This window comes from Vespula vulgaris, chromosome 8 (assembly GCF_905475345.1).
Source record: "Vespula vulgaris chromosome 8, iyVesVulg1.1, whole genome shotgun sequence".
NCBI lineage: Eukaryota > Metazoa > Arthropoda > Insecta > Hymenoptera > Vespidae > Vespula > Vespula vulgaris.
In genome coordinates, this window is record NC_066593.1 from 2,285,841 (window position 1) to 2,311,165 (window position 25,325).

Genomic DNA, 25,325 nt, shown 5'->3' on the forward strand with positions numbered 1-25,325 from the left:
ATATATACAGAGTGACTCATATAAAACTTTACAATTTATTTTCGAAATTTTATCTTGTTTGATATATTAAGAATTAATCCTTATTATATATATATATATATATGTATAATTATATAACATCGTAATTAGTAACAAAAAGATAAAAACTTTATATTCATCTCTCTTTTTAGATTAATCTTCATAGTAAAAAGTAATTATACTGAGTACTATAATTATTCGTTGTAAAGAGATTGAATTTATATTGCTGTATTATAATTAGTGAAGAAAAAAAAAAGAATTTCATCTAATCTCTCTTGTCTTTTTTATAAGGTAAAAAAAAAAAAATAAAAAGAAAAAAATCAAAACGTTTTCATACGTGTTTTGACAAGAACGCTTTGCAACACTTTAGATGAGACACCCTATGTAATAATTTCGCGTACGAGCGGATGTATAAGTAGACATAATGTACAAACTATGGTGGCTTTAAAATGTAGATATATTTTTTTTATTATTATTTTTTTACTTTTAACTTATCTTAGAAACGTCATCACACGTTTGGTCTATCAAATAAAAGTCGCATCTGAACGTACCGTTCCGATATAGAGGTTTTATTAAATTATTACAGCTAATGTTATATACGAGAATACACAATTTTTACACAACAATTTTATACATATACATATTTATATATATATATATATATATATATATATATATATATATATATATATATATATATATATTTGTATAAATTTGTTTCTACAACTTTATACACCTTCACAAATAGAATTAAATTTCTCTCATTCAAACTCGATCAAATATTCTAATAGCAAACAATCTCTCACACACGCGCGCACACTCAAACATGAATGATACCTCTCACGGTATAATTTCAATGAAAATAAAAACGTAACGAATAAATAAAACCTTATCTAAAATGCAATTTATATAATAATATATATTTATATACACAAGCAACAATGAATTAATAAATAATTTTAATATTTACGTTTATATATTATATTATCGCACCCATGAATTATCATCATCATCATCATCATCATCATCATCATCATCATTATAATCATTCAGAGTTTCTCTATTTTTTTATTCTTCCTTTTCAATATCACCAAACGACGAACACAGTGACACCCTTGTACTCAATTACACATATATTTTATCGCAAAAGAATTACATGTTAATTCGCAAATGAGTTTCATTCATTTTAATTACTTTTCTATGTTCACGGAAATATTTTCGATGCTGTTTCGATCTGAAAAACGTATTGTTGTTAAATGTCGTTTTTTTTTCTCGAATAAGAAATTGATATATGAATTAGTTTAAAAAAATCTATTGATCTCTCCTTATTATATATTATTTTAAATTACGAACGAACAAATCTTTCTTCATATAGCGTAAAAATGACGATGAAAAACGTTTTTTATTCATTTTCTTATTTTTTTCTTTCCTTTCATTATATTTATTCCTTTTTTAACATTTAAGTATAATATCACTATGTTATTATTACTTTATAATATCTCATCGTCATCACATATTCGTCGAATGAATTATGTCTGACGTACCTGCTCGTTGTAAATTATAAATTCTAACAAATGTTGCGTTCTCGCGGTATTTTAAAAAATCGCAATACATACTTATTTTTTTTTTTCTTATAATATTGACTTTTCTTTTTCTTTTTAGTTTTGAGCATTGCGTTAATGTTCCTCTCGGTGAATCGTTCGTTTCTCTTTCGTTTCTTTTGTTTCTTCCTTTCCATTGTTCGAATCAAATGACAATTCGAATCATTGTCGAAACAATGACTTTTTATTCACATCGCAATTTGTTTGTTTACGTCTGTTTGTTTGATAATTTTTTTTTTCTCTTTTATTCTCGTCATCACAGATTTTTCACCGTCATCCTATAAGACGTAATAAAAAATGCTTTTACTTCGGGTAGAGAAGGATTTGGGCGGGGTGGAATGGGGGGGTGGGGGTGGGGTTGTGGCCAAGAGGATATATCATACAAAAAATATTGCGCGCACTGCGCGCTGATATAAAATATATTCTCATGTATACTGTACAAGCAAGCATTCGTTCTTCTTTTTTATGTTAGCCTTAAATGTCTCGTTCTTATAGATTGATTAATTAATTAATTAATTAATCGATCAATCAATTAATTAATTATTTAATTAATTGGTTGGTTTAAATATTAATTCGACATTTATACAATAAATAGTCGTGGCTTCATTTCTACTACATATGTATGTATCTAAATCTCTACTTTCGTTGCCGCACAATACACAACACAACAACATCAACAACAACAACAACAACAACATACACACACGTCCCTCGCAACCTCTTCGAAACTCTCTTTTACTCGTTCATCAGAATAAAAAAAAAAAAAATTAAATAAAAGAAGAAAAGAACAAGTGAATTCATTGACTTTGGTATATCGATATATATATATATATATTACTATTATTATGCATATTCTTTCTTTCTTTTTCTATTACTATATTTTTTGTTTTTTTTTTCTCGTTCTTCGTTAATTAATAATTTTCCTCGAACGAGGAAGAATCTTAGCGCGAATCCGAAAATTCTAATTTCTTTCTTTCTTCTTTTTTTTTTTATCTAAACTTCGATAGAAATGTCGATCTGAATTCGTGGTATAAATAATTCTGATGGGATTTTTAAAATGCTGTTAAAATAATAATAATAATAATAAAAATTTTCTTAATAGCTACGTGTGTGTTTATAAAAAGAAGACTTTTGTAATGTTTACGATTTATTTCTTTCTTTTTTTTTTAATTTATTAACGCAAAATGTAGTTTTTGTTGCCATTATTTTTATAATAATAGTAATAATAATATTAATAATATTAATAATATTAATAATAATAATAATAATAATAATAATAATAATAATAATAATAATGATAATGATAAGCATAGTAAACAATAATAATAAAACAATGATACACACAGAATTTTAAAAGTCGCCATGAAAATTTCCGACTTTTTTCTCAATTGGAGAACGAAATGGTTTCAGAAACCAAATCTTTAATATTATTCTATATGTATACGTGTGTGCGAGTGTGTTTGTATTATTTTACAACTATTTAACAGTATCAGAATTTTCGAATTCATAAAAATTTCTCACACAATTGTGTGTCACGAGTATTTGAAAATATAAAATAAAAAAAAAAAAAAAAGATAAAAATTCGCGTATTCGTCAGAAAGCGTATAAAATACTATACGTAGATACTGTAGATTTACATAAGGAAGTATACATATACATATATAGGTATATAATTACATTGAACAATACTTAATGATAACACATATGTAAGTAGATTCGAAAAGTAAAATGAACAACTTTTTTTTATCGGTATCGTTGAGTTGTTAATTTTTTGTTTCTTTTTTTTTTATTATTATATACGTCGATAAATTATTATAGCAAGAGACTTTTCTTCTTTTATTTCTCGACGTAACATATTATGCAAAAATTTTTATAAAACTTAATAATAGTTATACTTCGCATTATATCGTATAAAAAAAGGAGTGTAATATATAATATAATTTTTCGAGTGACACACACTTCGAATGTATTTTTTTTTCTTTTTTTCGTATAATTCAGTATGTATAACTCGTATTAATGAGTATAGTTATCAAAGACAATACTTGGATATTTTCTTACGTACAATTATCAAATTTAACAAATGTGATAAACGCGCGCGAAGAGAAGAAAAATACTGTATCGTTAGAATTTTTACGTTACGTGATAAGTTATACGTTATATGAACAAATGTATATAAAAGTGTACAGAGAACGAACGAGGGCTTTGTAAAAAACCTAAATTCTTCTTAATCAATATATATGTATATATATATATATATATATATATATATATATATATATATATATATATATATCAGTATAAATATGTAAAAGCTAAAAGTTATTGAATTTATACATGTCGATTATATTTTATATCGTAACGCTTATTTTCTTTTTTTATGTATCAGGAATTACATTAATAACAAATAAAAGTTTCGATAAAAATTTTACGCTCAAGTGTTTCCTACATTACTACATCTGTAATTGTGTAAACGTTAAAAACGGCGCAACTCGTAATTAATGCTTTGTAAGCAAATTGTAAAAGAGAACAAAAGGAAAAAAATTGAAAAACCATCTGCTAATTACGACGAATCTTTTTTAAAAAAGACGTTCGTGCGTATGTTAAGACTATTTCTTCTTATTATTATTAATATGTTTTTTTTTTTTCTTTTTCCTTATAATTTTGACTGTCTCGATGAAGATATTAAAACTCTAATTCTCCCTATATACGTTAAACATGTTGTACTAATAATAAGTAATTAATCTAGAATTATCGTATTAATCAATTATTATGCGTTTTCGTGTCTAATTCGCTTAAAGTTATTTTTTTCTTATTAATCTCAGTTAAATCAAAAATGTGCGGCTTCGTTTATTATTTACATACATATGTATACTTACGTCTGGTAAAATTGAAACACGAATTAATTACGTAAATATATATTAATTTGATTTTGTTAATCGATTACAAAAAAAGTTTCTTAAACACTTTATATGCGGACAACGAAAAGTTATTTCGTTTCTTACTTGGATCCCTGTGAAATTTTCTCAGTAGTCAAGCCAATTTCAGACGCATAAAACTAGTTTGTAGTCAGTTATGTGCGACATGTGTATATATTAGTTTCGTGTGTATTTATTTCACGAAATAGCCAAAAATAGACCCGTGGCACGTAACTAGGTTAATACATGAATAATATTCCGCATATAAAGGTATTAACGATAAAATAAAATAAAAGGAAATGAAATGAAATAAAATAAAATAAAATAATACATTCGAAACTAAGGATAGATCTTGTACCGTGCAAAAAAAAGAAAAAAGAGAAAAAAGAAGAAAAAAGAAATGTGGATTATTAAATAAAATTTTATCAGACGCCTCGACGACGAAATGTGTAAAAATAAAAGATATGCAGCCGTATATCAAATATATTATGTTTAAAATTCGCTAGAATATATGCGCTCATTTATAGTCCCTAAAGACTTCATTCACATTTGCAAATATTGTTCTATATATATATATATATATATATATATATATATATATATATATCGTTTTCTGAGGACACATACTCACACACATACACACATGTATATTCATACACACGTCTCTTCCTCTCCCCCTCCCTCCAACCCTCTCCTTCTCTCTTTATTTTCTGTGCTCGAATGTTCTCAATCAAAAAAGTCATTGCTTATCGCCTCTCTGAACAGCATGTTAAAATTCAGTCTTAGATATTTTATTAATCGTCAGGTATAATTTTTGAAAAAGGTATAGAGCAGGATAGAGGGAGGAGAGGAGATAAGAAATAATCTACATTTGTTCCGAAGCCACGATAAATTATTATACTACTTAAAGTTTCTTTCCTTCTTTTTTTTATACTCTGACTATCGTTTGCATTCATAGAAAACGAATTCCTTCGTCGTTACAATATTCAAAAAGTATATACTAAATTTACGGTCGCAGTTACATGTGCTTCATGACTTTCGTGTCAGTATGTATATACATGTATATATCAGTCGATAATCATGAAAAGTGGACTAAGCAGAAAATGAAAAAAAACAAGAAAACCAACAAAAAATTAGTCCGTCGCATAATTCGTATAGCAATGATATAATTATACGAATTACGTAATAAACTAATTTTTTTTTTATGACTTACTATTAGACCATACTTTCAAATCACCAATTCATATATAATATTAACATATATATATATGTTATTATTATATTATTCATCGAGAGACGGGACTGCCAGGCACCTTTCGATTATTCATGCGATTTTAACACGAGTTGCAAAATAACGTCGAAGGGAAGAATCAGAAAATAGGAACACTTGTTTTGCTGTGTAATTTATATTAAAATCATAATCCTATAAAAAAATGTAATTCTTTTTAATATTCCATAATTAAGAATTCAAAATTAATCTTTCGACATTAAAAATATATTTTTCGATAAATTTAAGAGACGTTTATGTTCGTCAAGTTTTTTGGTTCTTGAAAGAGTTAATCAAGGGGTTAGACTTTGGAGAAAAAAAAAAAGAAAGAGAACAAAAAACAATATATCGAAAAAGCATTTACAATTTGTACTCTTCCCTTAGTACTTAGTTACACGCGATAATAGTGTTAGTGAAATATAAAAAATTAATTCGTAGATCGAATTCGAATTATAGTTCGTATAGTTGTTCAATTTTTTTTTTATTTTTCGACATTACCGCGAAGATGGAGGATTTTTTCTTCTTCTTTTTTTTTCGGATATAATAAAAATCTAACAAATTATTTCGTTATACAAGCGAATTGATACGTGCACGATTGATACGAGAATTTTTCAAATTTCCCTTTACAATATTATCAAACGTATCAACGGATGATCCAGCTCGAAAATGATTTCTGTCACCCGACGAATATGAGCGCATAATTTTATCTAATATTGATTTTTTTTCTGTTTTTTTTCCTCTTCTTCTTCTTCTTCTTTTTTTTTTTTGTTTTTTATTTTTTACAATATTTCTCATCGACGATACTGGCACACGACATGCAGATACATACATACATACATACATACAATACATACATACACACGACGCAACGATTTTTTATAATTCATTTTACCCTCCGACTTTTTAAATTAAAAAGGAAAAAGGGCGCGTATTGGCAGAGGACGTGGCGTCTTGAAACTTTGGACGTTTAGTAGTTGTTCCACCTTGCAACTTTACGATGTTTAAGCAACACGGTCAGGCATCAGTCTCGCCTTTTAACCTTAGACGTGCGAAGTCCTCGAATACAATGTCATCGTCGCCATCGGCTTCCCTGTATAAAAGAAACAAGGGAAAAGGGAAACGAAAAGGAAGCGAAACGTTAATAAAAGAAATGATAAGTAACGAGACAATGTTCAAGAAAAGAGATTTAGATTAATAAATATTGAAAAGAAGAAGGAAAAAAGAAAAAGATTCAAAAGTAAACAAAAAAATATTGAAATGAAATGTTAATATTTTTTGCATCGAAATACTGTGAGAAAGTATCTTTTAACGATATGATATAAATTACAAACAATTGGATATTAAAAGACATACTTTGTCTCTATGCTATTTTGAAAATTTTTTTAATTACACAAGTGAATATTGTTTAAGAATGAAAAGTATCAATTATAACTTTGTTCACTTTCATGATCATGTTAATTACTTGTATAAAGTATATTTATATTTTATTTTATTCCAATAAAAGACATGGAAATAAATAAAATTGATTTGTAGATGGTTCGTTGGTGTTTCTTAAATAAATAAAATAAAGTAAAATAAAATAAAATAAAATAAAATAAAATAAAATAAAATAAAATAAAATAAAATAAAATAAAATAAAATAGAATGAAATAAAATGAAATAAAATGAAAAAATAAATAAAGAAATAAATTGAAATCGAAATAAAAATCCAAGCACACTTCTTTCATACATATATCTTGATTAAATCTCGGAACAATCCTGATAGTTCTATGTTAACCAGAAATTTTCTACAAATATTCGATCAAAGTGGTAATGGGATTGAAGGGAAGGAGCGAAAATGGTTCGGAATTGGGCGGTAACTTGATAATAGTCGTGGCTTACGTGTCCAGTTGGATGAGGTTGGTATCGAGCGGTACCTCGTCACCATCCCCTTTATTCGTTGGACTTGGAGGTGACGTTGACAAAGTTGATTTTTCTTCTTCTGGTTTAGGATGCATCAAAATAAATGGCAATTCGGCGACTAGTTCGCTGTTAAAAATCAAGTTACTCGTTAGCAATTTTTTTCGATGTCGGATTAAACGGGTGTTCAAAATTCGATCGATCTAAATATTTTTGATTATTACAATTTTTTTTCTTTTGATTTCCTTTCCCTCAATGAACTAGTTTTTTTTTTGTTTAAATGTTGAAGATTAATCGAGAGAACTGATTTTTTCATCAAATCAGATAAAATAGATCGGATAGATCGGAAAATATTTTGATGTAAATTAATGAAAACGAATAAATGAAGTATAATTAATCGATTGGAAAAAAAAGAAATTACTTTAAATTATTCGATCGCTTCATTACACTCTATTATATTATTTAAAAATGATAATTTTCTTAATTTTCTTTTCTTTTATATTTTTTTACTTACCCTCCGAGCGCACCGAGACAGAGTTTCACTTTGACCTTGTACTGGACGATAATTCCTAGGTTTTCGCGTTGAGACGGATCTACGACGCTGCGATTATGACACATGAACAATTATAAAAATTTCTTGATTACACGATAAAGAAAAAATAAAAAGAGAAAAAAAGACGTGGTAGCCTGACATGCAAGTTATTAGCTGGACGTACATGCTAAGCAAAGAACATGGAAATATTTTCAAAAAGAGCAATAGGTACGTATTAACACTAGAAAAATTTTTAAGACCTTTCTTCTTATTGAAATTACAAGAAAAAAGAAATTAAGAATTATTTATGCGTGTATACGTGTAAATGAAACTTTACATTCCTTTATTTTATTTTTTCTTTTCCAGTGTTAAAACGCAGAGAGTAAGTTTCACGGATAAAAAACAAAAGTTTTTATTAGGATTGTATGCACGAAAGAAGAAGAGAAAAAAAAGAAGAAAAAAAAAGGAAAGAAAAAAGAAGCTAGCGATTTAACAAATAATGACATAAATAGCTTACGATTTCTCTCTCGATTTTTTCTTTTTCTTTTTTCTTCCCAATAAAAACGTCAACTTCAAGAGATAGTAAAATACACTAACAAAATATTCGAAGGGTTAATAACATCTTTATATAACACACGAAGAGCGCATGCATTTTTAAAGCGTAATCAGCGTAATGCACCGACGTGAGTGCAGAAAAAAAAAGAGAAAAAAAAGAGCACAGTGATAGAGATTCTGATTCTTTTTCTTTCTTTTTTGTTCTGTTTTTTCTTTCCGTCACATTATTATAGTTTATCGCTTACTATACAGGTAGATTATTTTTTTCCTCTTTGAATCTTTTTCTGCTATTTATAATTCACTTCATTGTATAATGGATTTAACTTCGTTCGTTTATTTTTTGTCTTTTTCTTTTTTCCCCCCTCTTAATAATAAAAATTCGAATTTCGCGCAGATACGATGACACGTCGATCACACATATACAAGGATATACGTATAATCGAACCACAGAAATTAATATTTCTTCGCCGACATTCCTATCTCCCGAGACAAGTTCTTTTTTCGTCGTTTGCGTTACGCACATCGATCGGACTTCCTTCGAATGAAACGTGTCAGCCGGTTATCCCATTGCTTTGCTTGCTCTCACTTCGAATCTCGAAAGAATAAAAATGCTGACGTGCTCTCGAGAAGCCGCGCCTTTTTTCTTTTCTTTTCTTTTCTTTCTTTTTTTTTCTTTTTTTTTTTTCTTTCCATGAATTAACGTATACACATCAGGTCACAAAAATGTGCGGATACCTTTTAAAATTGTGCTACTCTTTCAAGCTTGAGTAAAGCGCGTCGTTTCTCTTTTTTTAATAGATGTAAAGCACTTAACGTTCTACAGGAAATACGTAAAAAGAAAAGAGAAAAAAGCACTATGATTTTCTATTAGCATCGATAAAAAATACAATTATAAAATATGTAGTTATAATAGTTCTTTCCCACATATGTAGTTTATATGTGTGTGTGTATGTGTGTTTCGAAAAGTGTCCGATTATTTGTATGACCCGCTATATATACTTTTCGATAATACATATATACGTCTAACGAAATAATATCTCGAAAATTCAACAATTTTTTTACTTTTCATCGATCAATATATTTTTTATCGATCAAATTTCGTCACGAATCGTACCACGAATAATCCTGCCTTTTGATAAATAAATTCTTATGCGAATGAATAATAATATCGAGAACGAAGAAAAGTATCGATAATATTGATAATAATAATTATTGATGATAATAATAATTATTATTATCAATATTTTTGAAGAGTTTCTCGGGTAAATTCGTCGTAGTTCTCGCTCGCTAAAATCATATAACTCCGCTTAATGGATATACTTGCTATAATATGACGTGCGACGTGATACTATTTCGAGAGATTATCCGTTGTTATATCTAATGAAAAACGGAGACTATAAATCGTAATTCCGGTGCCTCTTCGACGTTTCTTCTATATTAAACGAAAATTCATATTATCGTACGTTCTAACGTAAGAAAAAGCATCGAAGAAAAATTATGAACGTACCTACGAAATCTTAAACTATTTTAATTCCTTTGAAAATTAAGAATTATGAATTAAGAAATCTTAAAGAAGGAAAGAAAGAAAGAAAAATATACGACAAATATAATTTTATATATATTTATATATTTTTTTATTCTTTTCTTTCTTTCTTTCTTTTTCTGTAAGTCTTGTCAATGCGCGACTAAATAGAAGAAGAATTGTACGTCTAAAAAACTTAACGTTCTTTAATAAATAAGTAAATGAACAAATAAATAAATAATTTATTTTTTTACTTCTTTTGTCTTGACTTACGAGAATATCCCAGATTTTTCGTCCGCGCAAAATCAGTAAATTTTAGAAAATCCTTTGTGGAAAAGAGGACGAAACACAAAATAAAAAAAGAAAATAAAAAAATATATATAATTAAAAACAAAATGAACTTCGAATAAAAGCGCTCGATCGTGCAGAGATACAGAAATAAAGAGAGAGATAGAGAGAGAGGGAGAGAGAGAGAGAGAGAGGGAGAGGGGGAGAGAGAGAGAGAGAGAGAGAGAGAGCGAGAGAGAAACAAATACGCTGTCGATAGTCCCATTCTATGAGATAAGAAGAAAAATTAAACTACAAGTAGATTTTCATTGCAAACGAAAGCGAAGCTTTTTGCCCAGCCACTAAAGAAGCGAGCGAAATAGATAAACAGAATAAGAGAAGAGAGATAGATAAAGAAAGAGAGAGAGAGAGAGAGAGAGAGAGAGAGAGAGAGATAAATAGACGGAGACCATAGATGATTTCCTTTTCCAGAGTTTAAGAAGAAAAGTTTTCTTCGGTATGTGAACGAATAAACGGCACAATGCGAACATGAGAATCGAGATAAAAGTTTTAGAGAACCGATCAAATCGAGAAAGACGGCAAGAAAAAGATGAAAATAGAAAAAGAGTACGAGAGAAAGAAAGAGAAGAATAGAGAGATAGAGATATAACGTATCGCGTTATATACCGTATATATGTGTATGTATATATACACCTATATATATATAACACAAGTTTTGAATCACTTCGAGTATCATTCGAAAACAGAAATTTTTGTTTGATTGATCGTTTGAATGAAAATAATATTAACAAATCTGAACAATGTAATCATAGTCTAAAGAAAAAAATGATAATATATATATATATATATAGATTATTTTAAAGAATTTTTTCAACCATCGAATTATTATCGACTGTGATTCGAAATTCTTCATACTGATTGCGAATCGTTTGAAGGCTAACAAGAAAATAGAATGAGAGTATATCGGATATCCATTGCTAACGTAAAAAGACGTATGCACGTTACAGTTTATATGTATGCATATATATATATATATATATATATATATATATATGTATGTACATGTATATGTATTGTATGCACGATGTATTCGATGTATATACGATGTATGAATGCATTTACGATGTCTCATTTTAATCGCAAGCAGCGTTTATGATATTCTTACAGGGTGCTGGACGCCAGATTGGTGTCCTCGTCTTTGAGTTGGCCGTCGAGGGCGAGCCCCCATTTATCTTTGTTGTTGGCGAGAAGCGGTGTCAGAGAGAAGACTTTGCTCAGCGTGAAACCCGGCCCCACTGGGCATCCCTCCCTAACAAATATTTACAATAAGTATCATGCCGTTTATATATAATCTGTTCTTGGACAAAATTAGAAAGAAAGAGGAAGAATAGATTAAAATGAAAGAGAAAGAGAAAGAGAAAGAGAAAGAGAGAGGGAGAGGAAGAGACAGACAAATAGACAGATTCGAAGAAATATTAAACGCCGAGCTAATCAACGAACTCGTCTGAATCTCGAATTCTATCTAGTCTAATCTTAATTAGAAATCTCATTACAATCTCATTAAATATCTTTCTTTATCTCTCTCACTCTCTCTTTCTCTCTCTCTCTCTCTCTCTCTCTCTTTCCCTCTCTTTCGTTATAACGAAATTCACGACGTATCGCGTGTTAACAGATTAATTATTCCATTAGTGCAGATAAAAATCCAAAAGATTTCTTTTTCACAATGGATTTTGTCTGAAAGAGAGATAGATAGATAGATAGATAGATAGATGGAGAGAGATAGAGAGATAGAGAGAGAGAGAGAGAGAGAGAGAGAGAGAGAGAGAGAGAGAGAGAGAGAAATAGAGAGATTTATAACTCGCTGTAGTAGGTATCTATATGTGAGAGAATTATGTATGGATGTTTTACACGAGTGAAATTGGACGGCACGTTATTTTCGCTTTGAATTCGCCAGAGGACACGACGGTGAGCGCTTATAATTGGAATTTTGACTAATTACGCGAGTATCCCTCCCCCTTTTTTCTTTTCTTTTTTAACATCGTTCATAGAGACATGCACGGTGACGAGAATTCACATTCGATGTACCCATGAGAACATCGTTTTCCTTTCGTTCGAAAGAAATTATATAATTGATATAATTTTCAATCGAGCTCCCTCCACTTACGCTTATGACGCCATATTCAACTATGTAGGACTATAGGTAGAATTATCTACTTTGTCACGTGACATTAAGCTACAAAACATCCAATCATATCAAACCTCTAGTGCACCACCAACGTATACCAATGTGCACGTATGTATGTATGTATGTATGTATGTATGATGTATGCATGTGAACACAAAGGTATACGTATACATAGTAAAATATCTCACAGCTTGTGCGTTACACCGGCATACATAATATCAAGAATAAAATATACATAGGAGCAACGATAACAAGGTATAAGAGAGAGTATGATATACGTATATCGAGTATCGTTTCAATATACGTGGATTGATAATACAGAGGTGTTAGAAAGAAGAAGTGCATTAGTTATCGTTGATAATCAGAAGTAGGAGAAAAGAGTGGGGGTGTGTGTGTGTAGGGAGATATCTAACAGACGAAAAAACCATCACCGATCGTGATCAATAACCAGATATATATATATATATATATATATATATATATATATATGTGGTAACAGGCCACCACGCAAAAAACCCCAGCACAAAATCACCAATAAAATAAGTGGCATTCCATTCTCTAAGAAAGATATATAAGTATATACATACACGTGTGTATGTATATATGTATATATATTCTCACGTTATACAAATTTACTTTTCATAAAGATCACAGAATCGATGGAGACCTTAAACGGGCTTTTGTTCTATTTTTTCTTTTTCTTCTCCTTCTTCCTTCTATTTTTTTCGTTTTTCTTTCTTTCTTTTTTCTTTTTTTTCTAACAATTTCTCAAACAACCATTCCTTCAAATTATACAAACGTTTAATCTAATGTATCCACTATGTGACTTGTATAGACGCATAGCGTATTTTATAAACCATCGTTGACAGTCTCCATTTTCTTGAAACCTTAAAAGAAAAAAAATTCGCGTTCAATGTTCGAGCACACACTCACATTGTGCTAGATGCGAGGTTGGTGTCCTCATGCTTAAGTTGACCGTCTAGAGCAAGACCTCGCTTGTCTTTGTTGTCGGCAAGCGTCGGCCTTAGAGAAAAGACCTTGCTCAAGGTGAATCCTGGCGCTACCCCTATACTGCCAGTGCAATCATCTTATTTTCCTTTTTCATATTTTCAAGATTCTAATATAAAATTCATTCTATACCTAGCATGGGTTGGTGTTTTGTAATATATTCGGGGAAACGCATAATGAAATTTTAAAGCATCTAACCCATTCTATTGATCTCGTCATCGATTTTATAGGTCGTGATGAAAAAAATGGATTTACGATTGGATTAGAGCTTGGGAACAGGTATACCTTGTCAACTTTATTTCTACATCTGATTTTTTTTTTTTTTTTTTAATACTTAATATTATTGAAATAAATTCGATGACCCAATAAAAAATATTCGAATAATATTAAGATATGCAAAATATGCGAAGTTTAACGATTTTAGATATTAACCCGATTTGTATAGTATGCATTTTTCTTTGCATATTTTACGTTGTTATTATTATCATGTTTTTCAAGTCTACAACATTTTAGAAATAAGGTTTATCTGTTCCCAAACTAATGAATAATTGAATGTATGTATAATAACAAAGAAAAAAAAAAAGAAAAAAAATATATATATATAAAAGAATCGATTGAAATCCTTTGTTTGTTTGTTTGTTTGTTCGTTCGTTCGTTCATAGGATCAATTGTTCGCCGTAAAGCGATATAATGAATCCATAGCAATGTTTATTCAGACGATTATTATCGTTATCATCGTCATCATCGTTGTCATCCTTGTAAAGGTAGAATTAACTTGAAGGTACTCACTCGCTTTCGGCCTCAGCGACGATGCACTTGTATTGCGCGGTTGAAAACAAACAAATGTCTGCGAACTGTCGCACGGACACCTTTATCTTTTTAACTGTTCGATTACTATTGTTCGCGATGTGCACGTTAATGGCTATGTTCTCGCCATGATGATAAAGCTCCTTATCAAGAGACGCCTCCAAGTGTAGCCTGCTAGGCGACATCAGAAACTCTTTGCTGACCTCAACGTACGGTTGCTCGCCTTGCTTAGATGGCGCGTACATGATCTTCCGTATCGCAAGCCTTACTGAATTTCTGCAACGATCAACGAATAAAACGTTCTCATTAATTTTATACACGCAAAAACTCTTTAAATAATAATTTATTTTTATTGCCGATAAATAATTACTTGTATTGATACTCTCGATCTTAGTGCATACTCATATGACAAATAAAAAGAAAAATTAATTTTTTCCTCCCCCTTTTTTTTTGATTACATTTCTTAGAATACTTTTAAACATATTAATTACATCACTGGAATGTTTAGATTAAATGTTTGATGTAAGTGAAATAAATAAATAGTTAAAAAAATTTTCTTGGAAATTCAAGAGAATTAAAAATATTTACAAAAAAATATAATTAGAAATAATAATAATAATAATAATAATAAAAAGAAGGAAACAGATTGGAATCTTTTTTTGTTATACGAGAAAAATAACTAAAAGGTACATAGGATATTTTTATTTATAAGAGAATGTCCTTAAATAACGTCCAATATTGATTCCACTATGTGAGTGTAATCGTAAATTTTTAAGAGAGCCCATTACGATACCTTTTATGGGGTTTGTCGTCCTGAGTTTCGCCCACGAACGCCTTTAACTCGTAATCGACGCCGCACGGTTTACCGTTGTCACCAGGTGCTGGTTGTAACGTCACCGAGGCCGGACAATGTGGCGGCAGCTCGAAGTAGAACGGATAAGCATTACTTCCTAATTTCTTTATTAGCCTCTCTTGAAGACGCGTCAGCTCCCTGCGCGGCTGAGAACTGGTCACCTGAGGATATATTTGTTCCGCAGCGAGATAAAGATCCTTTCGGAAATAAAGTCCGAGCACGTCGAGATCGTCTCTTCCATATTTAAACGCTGCCAAAACATGGCCGAAAACCTTCCGGTCTTTCACGTAATCCGGATCAATGAGTACTATACCATCTGCAATGTAAAAAGTCGTATATATATATCATAGAACATATATAAATATATAAAAAAATATATAGAGCATCCAAAAAGGGCTAAGAAATAATTCACAACTTCATATTTAACCTTCTGCACTATAATCTCACCTCTGACGTGATAACACTATTTTTTTTCTCTCTCTACAACTCTTGAGTCATCACTGACACGTGATACTTCATTTAATTAATAAGACAAGTTATAGTGGGAAAACAGTTTCACTCCAAAATTACTTTTCCAGGTATACGTGTACTTACGTACTAAAATAGATGAGATATTAAAAGCAAAAAAAAAGAAAAGAAAAAGAAAAGAAAAAAAGTGGCGCGTAATTGGCCTATGAGAATAAACTAAGAGAATAATTCTATAGTGCAAAGGGTTAAGTAATGATAAATTTCATTCTGTTTTTGTAATATTACGTATGTATTCAAATGGTTATTAAGTTGTGTGATACTTGTAATATTTATAATTTATAGTCGTACTTTTTTTTATTAGTTCTATTTTATTTTTCTATTACTTCTTTTTGTATATGCCTTATTCTTATTTATTATAAAGGATTAAGAAATAAAAAGTTTCTTTACCGATAGGATCAACGTGGGTTATATGATCGACGAAGTCTCTCTTTCCAAGGTAAACAGTGATCTTGCCATTGAGACTGGATTTTTTAAAGACACGGGTGGGTTGCCGTCTATTAGCACTGTCCACACTGTCCATAGCGCGTATCCCGGGGCCCGAACTGACCCCTAATTCATTTGAGTCCTCAATGCACGTGAAATCAAGCCACTAATTGTAACACTGTAAAAGATAGACGATAGATATATCATGATTGATGATCAAAAGTTTTCAAGGGAGTTCCGAATGTTCTCTTAAATGTGCATATATATATATATATATATATATATATATATATATATACAGGAGGTATAACGATTGATGTAATATTCTCAATGAGAGATCTAGGCGCATGAGTAATAACTCACGTTGTATGTATTTATTTACAGAGACATATATATATATATATCGCTGCGGAATGCATGCGGATGTCTATATCACAATGGAGACGCATAACAGGTATGGAACTCTTTGCTGCATAAAATACGATCCATGATTAGTGTCAAGTATACTTCCCTAACCGTGCATAATACATTCATATATTTATGTATATATGTATATATATACATATATACACATACATAGAGATATGCACATTCATGTATATACAGGTATACACACATGTATATTATTCATATACGTACATACAGAATTACCTATAAAGTATTTTAACTTTCATCAGGGTCCACCGCCATGATGCACAATTTATTTAACTTTTTTTGCGTTTGACAGCAACTCGCCATATTGCATTTTGTGTGTGTGTACTTGCAGGAATATATATATCTACCTACTATTGCTATTTTTTCCGACATTTACGAGCGAAAAGTTTGGAGATTTATGGCATTAGGTATTTATTAGATAGTTATATAGAAGCGTAAGCTCGAGAGACAAACGAATGTTATAGACGAGAATATCAACAATATGACGAACTTAGCGAGAAATGTAGTAAGACCGATTTGCGTCAGGATTGCGTTGTCGGTAAACATGACGCAAACTCGAACCAACTCGAAATTCTAATTGACACGATAAGTTTCTCCGATCGTCGACGAAAAAGTAACGCCGTGTATAACATTATAAACGGACGAAAAAGAAACGAAATAAGATCTCGAAAACGATATAATGGCAGTAGTATAAGGATAATCAAGATTTTCACGTTTTACGTTAAATATGTACGAGCTAACAAATATATTTTATATTGTATTACTTGTATGTATAAACCAGTATGAGAAAAATATACATAAGAATTTTCCCTCAACGTGAAAATTCGCTCGCAAATTATGTATTTTAATTCATATTTATGTATGTATTAATGTATATTCATAGGCCTCTCTAGAAGAGTGTACTAACGTCAAACGACCTAGTTGCACGCTAAAATGATGAATTCGTTAGTTAATAATATGTATATAATATGTGGGTATGTACACACACACACACATATATATATATATATACACATGAATTTTATTATACAAAATTATTACGTTTATCCCACTTTATTTTTATTTTCATTGCGATATCATCATACAAGAGAAAAATAAAGTTTTCATAGGTAAGGACATTTTGGTAAATTAATTAAAACAAGAAATATAACGAGCTACTATTGTATAACGTTACAAAGTAAAAGAAATTAAATACATACAATAAAAGGTAGCTCCCTCTCGATTATATAAAATGAATGAATCATATCTTCTTAATGATGGAAGATAAACAAATGATATACGTATATCTATTCTTTTTTATTGTGGTTCGCGGTCAAAAAAAAATCGGATAAAGCATTCGTTAGAGAAACTGATAAATTATATGACGTATGTATTTACATATGACGTCTTTCCAACTTATTGTAAATAATAACAAAAATACGAATTTTTTCTTTCTTTCTTTCTTTCTTTATCAAATTGACCTTTCAAAGAGAGAGATAGAGAGATTTCGTATATTGTCGTTGAATATATAGCGAACTTAGGGGAAAGAATGAAAACGCTTTTGGAGCGCGCCATGATCGTCGAGACGAGAGAAATTAAATTTCTCGTCGGTGTTACGTCGTTACCCGGGCAGAACCGAAAATTCGAGAGCAGTAGCGAGTAGCGATAACTTAATTACGAAGCGCTACGTGTAATTGGAAGAATAGCTTGTTCATTAGGCGACGTTCGAAATTCAATTATCGTTCGTATTGCTTTGAAGCGCCATCTTAACGGAGAATCTATGGATATTCGACTTTGTTTTTTTAATGACCACATCCTGCTCTCTCTCTCTCTCTCTCTCTCTCTCTCTCTCTCTCTCTCTCTCTTGCTTTGAAAATGTGAAATTTTTCAATGGACTTATAAAAATTTTAACACGTATGCAAGTAATATTTTCTCCGTTAGTAAACGGACGAGCAAGTGAATAATTGAAAAAAAAAAGAAAAAAAAAATAAATAAAACGAATATCCCGCTATTTCGTTATCTCTATTAACTTTCTAGGACTTATAAAAATTTTACCACGTATATAAGTAATATTTTCTCCGTTGGTAAACGGACGAGCAAGTGAATAATTGGAAAAAAAAAGAAAAAAAAAAAATAATAAAACGAATATCCCGCTATTTCGTTATACATTTTATCTCTATCAACTTTCTGGGATCTATCCTAGGAAACTCACTTTTCCAAGATGGTCGTCATAGTCGCGAAAAAGTAAGTAGAGAAGGAAGGGAAAGAAAGTAATAGGATTTTCCCTCCTTTTCATTAGGCGTACTTTTCCATCGATTTTGTGGCAGGCAAGCACCCTTCTTGCTTGACTGCTAACTCGAAAACCACTTTCCTTCTTCGTAATCGTTATCGAAGGGAAAAGCTGTTTGGAGAAAAGAGGCGGTATAAGCTCTCGAAAAGAACAACACAACACTTCCGCTCGACGTTCGCGAAGTGCTGCCTTTATCCAATATAACCTATTTTTTTTTATTTCTTTTTTATTTTTTCTTTTTTAATTCCTTTTTTTTTAACGCGGAATAATTAAAATCTTATTAAAAGAGTTCAAAAGCAGTTTTTTCCCTCATCGACATTATACAGGTTGGGTCGAAAGTTTCTATTACGTGATTTCTAAAAATCAATTACTCTTTTTTTTTTCTTATTAATACTTTTTAGAATACTTTTTTTCCCCAATTCCTGAACTTTTATAATAATTGTAAATTTTGGGAAGAAAAAAGAAAGAAGAAAAGAAAAGAAAAGAAAAAAAAAACCTGAAATGTCTCGAAAAAGTGTTACAATTAATTATTAAAAATCACTTATGTACTTTTGATTAGCTCAGTACATTTTATTTCAAAAGCAAAAAAAACAAAAAGAAAAGAAAAAAAAGAAAAAAATATAACACGAGATATCTATCAACAATTATTGATATTAATACGACGTTGCGAAAGAGATAAAGATCGAGTATCACATCACCTGTTGGAATTATTTCGATGATTGTTATAGATCGAATATCCATAATAATCGAATGGATTAAACGAAAGAGGAAACGGAAAAGACGATAAGAGGACTTTCGCGGTCAAACGATTCTATACACGCATGATGTTTGCTCTCTGCAACGCAGTGAACTACTTGACTGTTGAACGAATATAATCCGATCTCTCAATTAATGCTATTGCTTTGCGCAACGCTTTCTGGAATAGTGACGAATATCTTCCAGTTAGATCTACTAGTTACTGCTTCGTATTTCTCCTTCGTTTTCAAGGAGCAAAGCCAAGTGTTTTTCTAACTGCGGAAAGCACAGGCTTCTCTTTATTAAAGAGGTCATGGCTGGTGCGCAGCAAACCACGAAGAGGAAAAGTTACAATACAGAAGAAGAGTAGAAGAAGAAGAAGAAGAAGGGAAAAAAGAAAGAAAGAAAGAAAGAAATCAGCAAGTATACATTGGGGGAAATATTACTCGTTCGTATATACGTGCATACGTATGTATGCATAATTATTTTTAGGTATTATAATTAATTATTGATTCGTACGATAAACGTAATGCAATGGCGAAATCAAAAGCCTCGTAAACTACGGAGGATACGTACGTAGTTGCATATGTATATATCCGTAGGGCGTGAAAAAAAAAAAAATTACAATGAACGTATCTCGCAGGGTATGAGCGTTGTAATTAAATAGTCGCGAAGAGAAAAATGATTAAACGACGAGCGGGGATCATTCTGGGGATTGTTCGAACGAAAGATAAATTGTTTTCACGACACGAAGAGGAAAATGCAATATAATTGAAGCTATTATTTCTCTTTTCTCATTCTTTTGTAGAAAATAATGTAACCTTCACCGGAAAACATCCATTTGTCACGTTATAGCAAGGATCTCCGTCTGAAAAAAGCTGAGTTTTGTTGTGTATGTATTGTATATGTGTGTATAAATATATATATCCACACGTATGTACATACGTATAATTCGCGTCATTGGCATATCGAGTAACGAAGGGTGAACCACTTTTGCTGGTATTAAAATTCAAAGCATATCGGACGCTTTGCATACCTCGTTCCTTTCCTGATCTCTCGCCGTGAAAATATTGCAGGATGTCGAGCGATGAAAATGTACGATCGATCGGTCGCACTCGCCATCGTACATCGACGAGAATAAAATTGCGCCGAGAGAATTTGACGCGGTACGAATTTCGATTCAAAAGTATTCGAATACAGTTTCTACCTTTCTCTTCTCTCTTCTTTTACTTTCTAAACAAGCGTCCATTGTATCGATATTCAAGAAATCGAAGTTAAGCGGATTATAAGAATAATCGTTTTGATATTTAAAACATTCAACAAGTATTAAACATTTTTATTCAAATATACCGCGCAATTTTAAATCCGTACTTTTCACGTACCATCGATATTTTTATCAAAAACAATTTTAAAATATTTAAATCTCTCTCTCTCTTTCTTTTTTTGATTCGTTACTTTCTAAATAAGTATTTTCATTACATATTTAAATATTTAGTTACAAGAATAATTGTATCCGATGCGGGTTAAATATTTTGATTCAAATATACCGCGCTATTTTAAATCCCTAGTTTCTAGTTTTGATATTTTTAACAAAAACTAATTTAATATTTGTAACATTACGAAGAGCGAAGGATGAGAATCGTATTGCGAATTTCGCAACGGGACAAACTACATATGTGCGAGTATGTATATGTCGTATAAGCGAACGTTATAGCTCGTCGCGTCCAATAAAGCACCAACGGAAGTCGCGAGTACGATCCATTGTGTTCGCTTGGGGAAACATCTAACGTGGTTCACCGCGCAATCGTCGGACCGCATCCAGTAACGACGACAAAGAGAGAAAACTCGAATCTACGATAATATCCCCTATCGCAAAAAGATCGTTCTTGTTTTTTTTCGCCTCGAGGAGAAGGAAGCTTTAGGATTGATTCATCCTATATTTCTATTCGATCTCTCCATTCCGTCTATATAATGTAATTTACATACATTAGAGAAACTCTGTGTGACGGATTGATCTATCTCTCGATCTATCGATCTATCGATCGATCGGTGTGACTGAACACCGACAATGAGACTGAACGGAAAATCTGCCAATGCATACATTTGAATTACATGCAATAATGTTAAAATCATTGTGGCCGAACGATCGAAACGGAGACTGAATTGATAAATATGTGAATTTGTGAGTCGACCTTTTTACTCTTATTAAATTAATCGGGGTAAATAAATAAATAAATAAATAAATAAATAAATAAATAAATAGAAAAAAAGGACTGAAAGGGATAAACAAAAATGTTGTAAAATAAGAAACGAAAAAAGAAAGAAAAAAAGAAAAAAGAATAAATAAATAAATGAGAAAAGAAAAGAAAGGGGTAGAAGATATAAAGAGAGAAGCGTTTGCCGATTCTCAAGAACGAACGCGCTGTAATTTTACCCGGAAAAGGTACACGGCTTGCCTTTGTATCTGCCGGAACTCTTGGGTACGATGCAGAAAGGAAGAGAGAAGAACGGAATATAGAATTCCGTAGCTTTTGAGAACACACGATTTCAAAGCTTTTGCGTGTCTCTCTCTCCTTCAGTCACTCCCTATATTATCTATGTCTCTCTCTCTCTCTCTCTGTCTCTCGTTCCGTAACTCTCTTTTGAACCTTTAGACGCGACATACCACGATCTTCACTCATTCGTCCCTTCTCCATCAAATCCCTAGCTTTAACGCAACACTTATAAACCCCTTGGAGTTACAGTAACTTCGCGAATCTAACAGCGTTGGAAAGCTTCAAAGACGAAAAAAATATGCTCGAATAATTTTTCCAAATAGATAAATATTACGAGTTCGACCTATCTGTATATATGTATGTATGTATATATATACGTACGTACGTATAAAAAAAGTCAAAAGATCTTGAACGAAATATTTTTTAGGGGAAAAATATACATACGCGCGCGCGCGCGCGTGTGTCTATATATATATATATATATATATATATATAATACCATATTTTATTAATGAAACTACTTGAAATTATTTCACACTCACCTCTACAGTGTCCTTTACGGATAGGTACTTTAAATCTAAATAGAGTTTATATATCAATATATAATACGATATACTTAGATCGCGTTGTCACGTGATATCAAATACGTCGACGTTATTGGTGATCGCTAAAATGTCGTCGTGTAAAGATATTAAGGTCGAGAGTTACTACTATCGTATTATAACTTTACACGTATCTTTGTATTGACGATACGCTAGCGATAATATTACACCTTAATGCGCAATATATCATTTTCACGGGATTACGGCAATTTGATACAGGTCGCAAATCATCCGAATGAATTTTGCAAGGCGTTTCGCCGACCCAGACCTCCCCTACTCCCACCCCCACCCTTTACCCCCCTCCCACAAGATGCAGCAGACAGTGTCTCGTAAAAATAATGCTCGCGCATCGTCGCAGAAGTACACATACAAATTATATATATATATATATATATATATATATATATATATATATCATATACACACATATACATACACAGATATATACATATACACACATATAGCATATATGAGGTTTAAGCTATCTCGCGTATATTTTAGAGGCGATCTGTTTGCTCGATTGGAACACGTTTATCTCTTTCTTTGTCTTTCATAAGGGAATGAAATAAAAAGAGAGAGAAAGAGAGAGAAATAGATATACGCACACAGAGAGAGAGAGAGAGAAAGAGAGAGAGAGAGAGGGGGAGAGAGAGAGAGAGAGAGCGAAGGAGGGAGGGAGAGAAAGAGAGAGGGAGAAGGATAGAGAAAGAGAGAGGGAGAGAGTATGAGCAGCCGTTGATGTCGTCACTATTCAAAATCATAAATGTAAATAATAGAATTTTTCAGATCGAAAGATACTTGTTAAATTCGTTTTTCGTAGAATAAGGATACAATATGTATATATATATATATATATATTTTATCGACGTATATATCGCACGATTCATTTATATCGTTTATTTCGATTTTCTCTTCAGACGAGGGAATGGACGAACGTGTTTTCTCGCGAGAGAAATGCGAGGGTCTGCGACTTCGCTTGACGTATGATTGTTTACAGTGTCAGCAAGGAATAGCACGTAAGCATTTAGTATTCTTAGAAATTCACCTTCAAGACCTTCATACGAATTTGTATACTTCTACTGAAAAAGGAAAAGTCTTCGGGGAAGAAAAGAAAAGTTTTAAGAAAAACAAAGCTCTTCATCGAAGGAGTATAATCGGTCTATTAATCTAAACATTAAAGATTCTTTATAGTTTTATCTTTACCAGGAGATATTTCGATAACAAATTAATTTGTATGGATATATATATTTTTTATCTGCTTATGATCGTTATATATATATATATATATCTTTTTTCTCTCTCTCTCTCTCTCTATCTAATGATAAAATGTTATATTTAATAATACTATATTACGATGAAGTTCTTATTTTTGTTTTCGCTTTAGAATTATATATTACTTTTAAACTATCAGTTTCATGTTTTTACTTATACTTATTATAATTAATTAAAGGATGTGGATAATTTTTAATTTAAGATACAAACAACAAATGATATATAATGGATGAAATCTTTAAACTCTTTATGTTATGATCTAATACAGCGCTTAAAACGTTATAAGTAAATAACTTTGTATACTCCACTTATATACTTATGATTTACTGGTTAAAAATTGAATGGTAGTAATATTAATGTTTCGATAGTATTTAGTTATTATTAATATATACTATTTTTGAAATTTTTTGATTTATATGATTAAGTGAATTGGAGAATTCCTGAAATGAGCATCGCTTACTTTTGAATCTATTTGATAACAATTGATTTTGAATGAATCATTGATTAAATATTTCAAACACAAATTACATAGCACATATATATATATATATATATATATATATATATATATACAAACATATAATCGTTGATATAAAGAAAGAGCATAGTAGGCTTACCTAATATTTTCTGGCGTTCAGTTGGCCCACACCCCTTTCCCCGAGTAATATCAATCAACTGTCACACATAAAACTCACTGTCGTGAATAGTTCGTTTTCTTTTCGTCTTTTTTATTTCCTTCTTCTTCGACACTAACACGAAATCGCGTAGAACGATGTTTCGTCCCTCACTTATCTCAATAATGTGAAAATTACGATGAAGCGGTTCGTCAGAAACACACTCCGACTGTGATTACTGCACGACTATTCCAAATACGTCATGTCCTGAGAGACTAGCGCCTCTCTGCAGACGCCGTACTGCGCTATGTATTGGAAACTATGTAGAAGAAACTTTCTTCTAGTGACGTATTTGTAAAGGTTCCGCACTCTATGATTAAAGTCATGTTTTCAATTTCTGCGTGACTTCGGCTGTAATTTTAATTTAATGAATAATAGTATCGTCAATATTTCGAAAAGATTACAATATTTTATTGTTGACAAAATAAACAGTATTTTGTTG

At 31.0% G+C, this 25,325-nt stretch overlaps 1 protein-coding gene across 4 annotated transcripts; it reads right to left on the bottom strand.

Annotated features, from left to right (window-relative positions):
* Positions 1-1,600: 1,600 nt before the first annotated feature.
* LOC127065605 (beta-arrestin-1) lies at positions 1,601-25,116 on the bottom strand. Of its 4 annotated transcripts, XM_050998183.1 has the most exons (9): positions 24,827-25,116; positions 16,366-16,579; positions 15,391-15,766; positions 14,580-14,873; positions 13,716-13,853; positions 11,763-11,906; positions 8,215-8,301; positions 7,683-7,829; positions 1,601-6,891 (listed from the first exon to the last, which is right to left on the bottom strand). In XM_050998183.1, exons 2-9 carry the CDS (start codon positions 16,496-16,498, stop codon positions 6,816-6,818), a joined length of 1,395 nt encoding a protein of 464 aa, XP_050854140.1. In that variant the 5' UTR covers positions 16,499-16,579; positions 24,827-25,116; the 3' UTR covers positions 1,601-6,815. The 4 variants fall into 4 exon arrangements, with proteins under 4 accessions (XP_050854140.1, XP_050854142.1, XP_050854141.1 ...); XM_050998185.1 differs by lacking the exon at positions 11,763-11,906; XM_050998184.1 differs by lacking the exon at positions 13,716-13,853 and having other exon boundaries at positions 24,827-25,115.
* Positions 25,117-25,325: the final 209 nt, after the last annotated feature.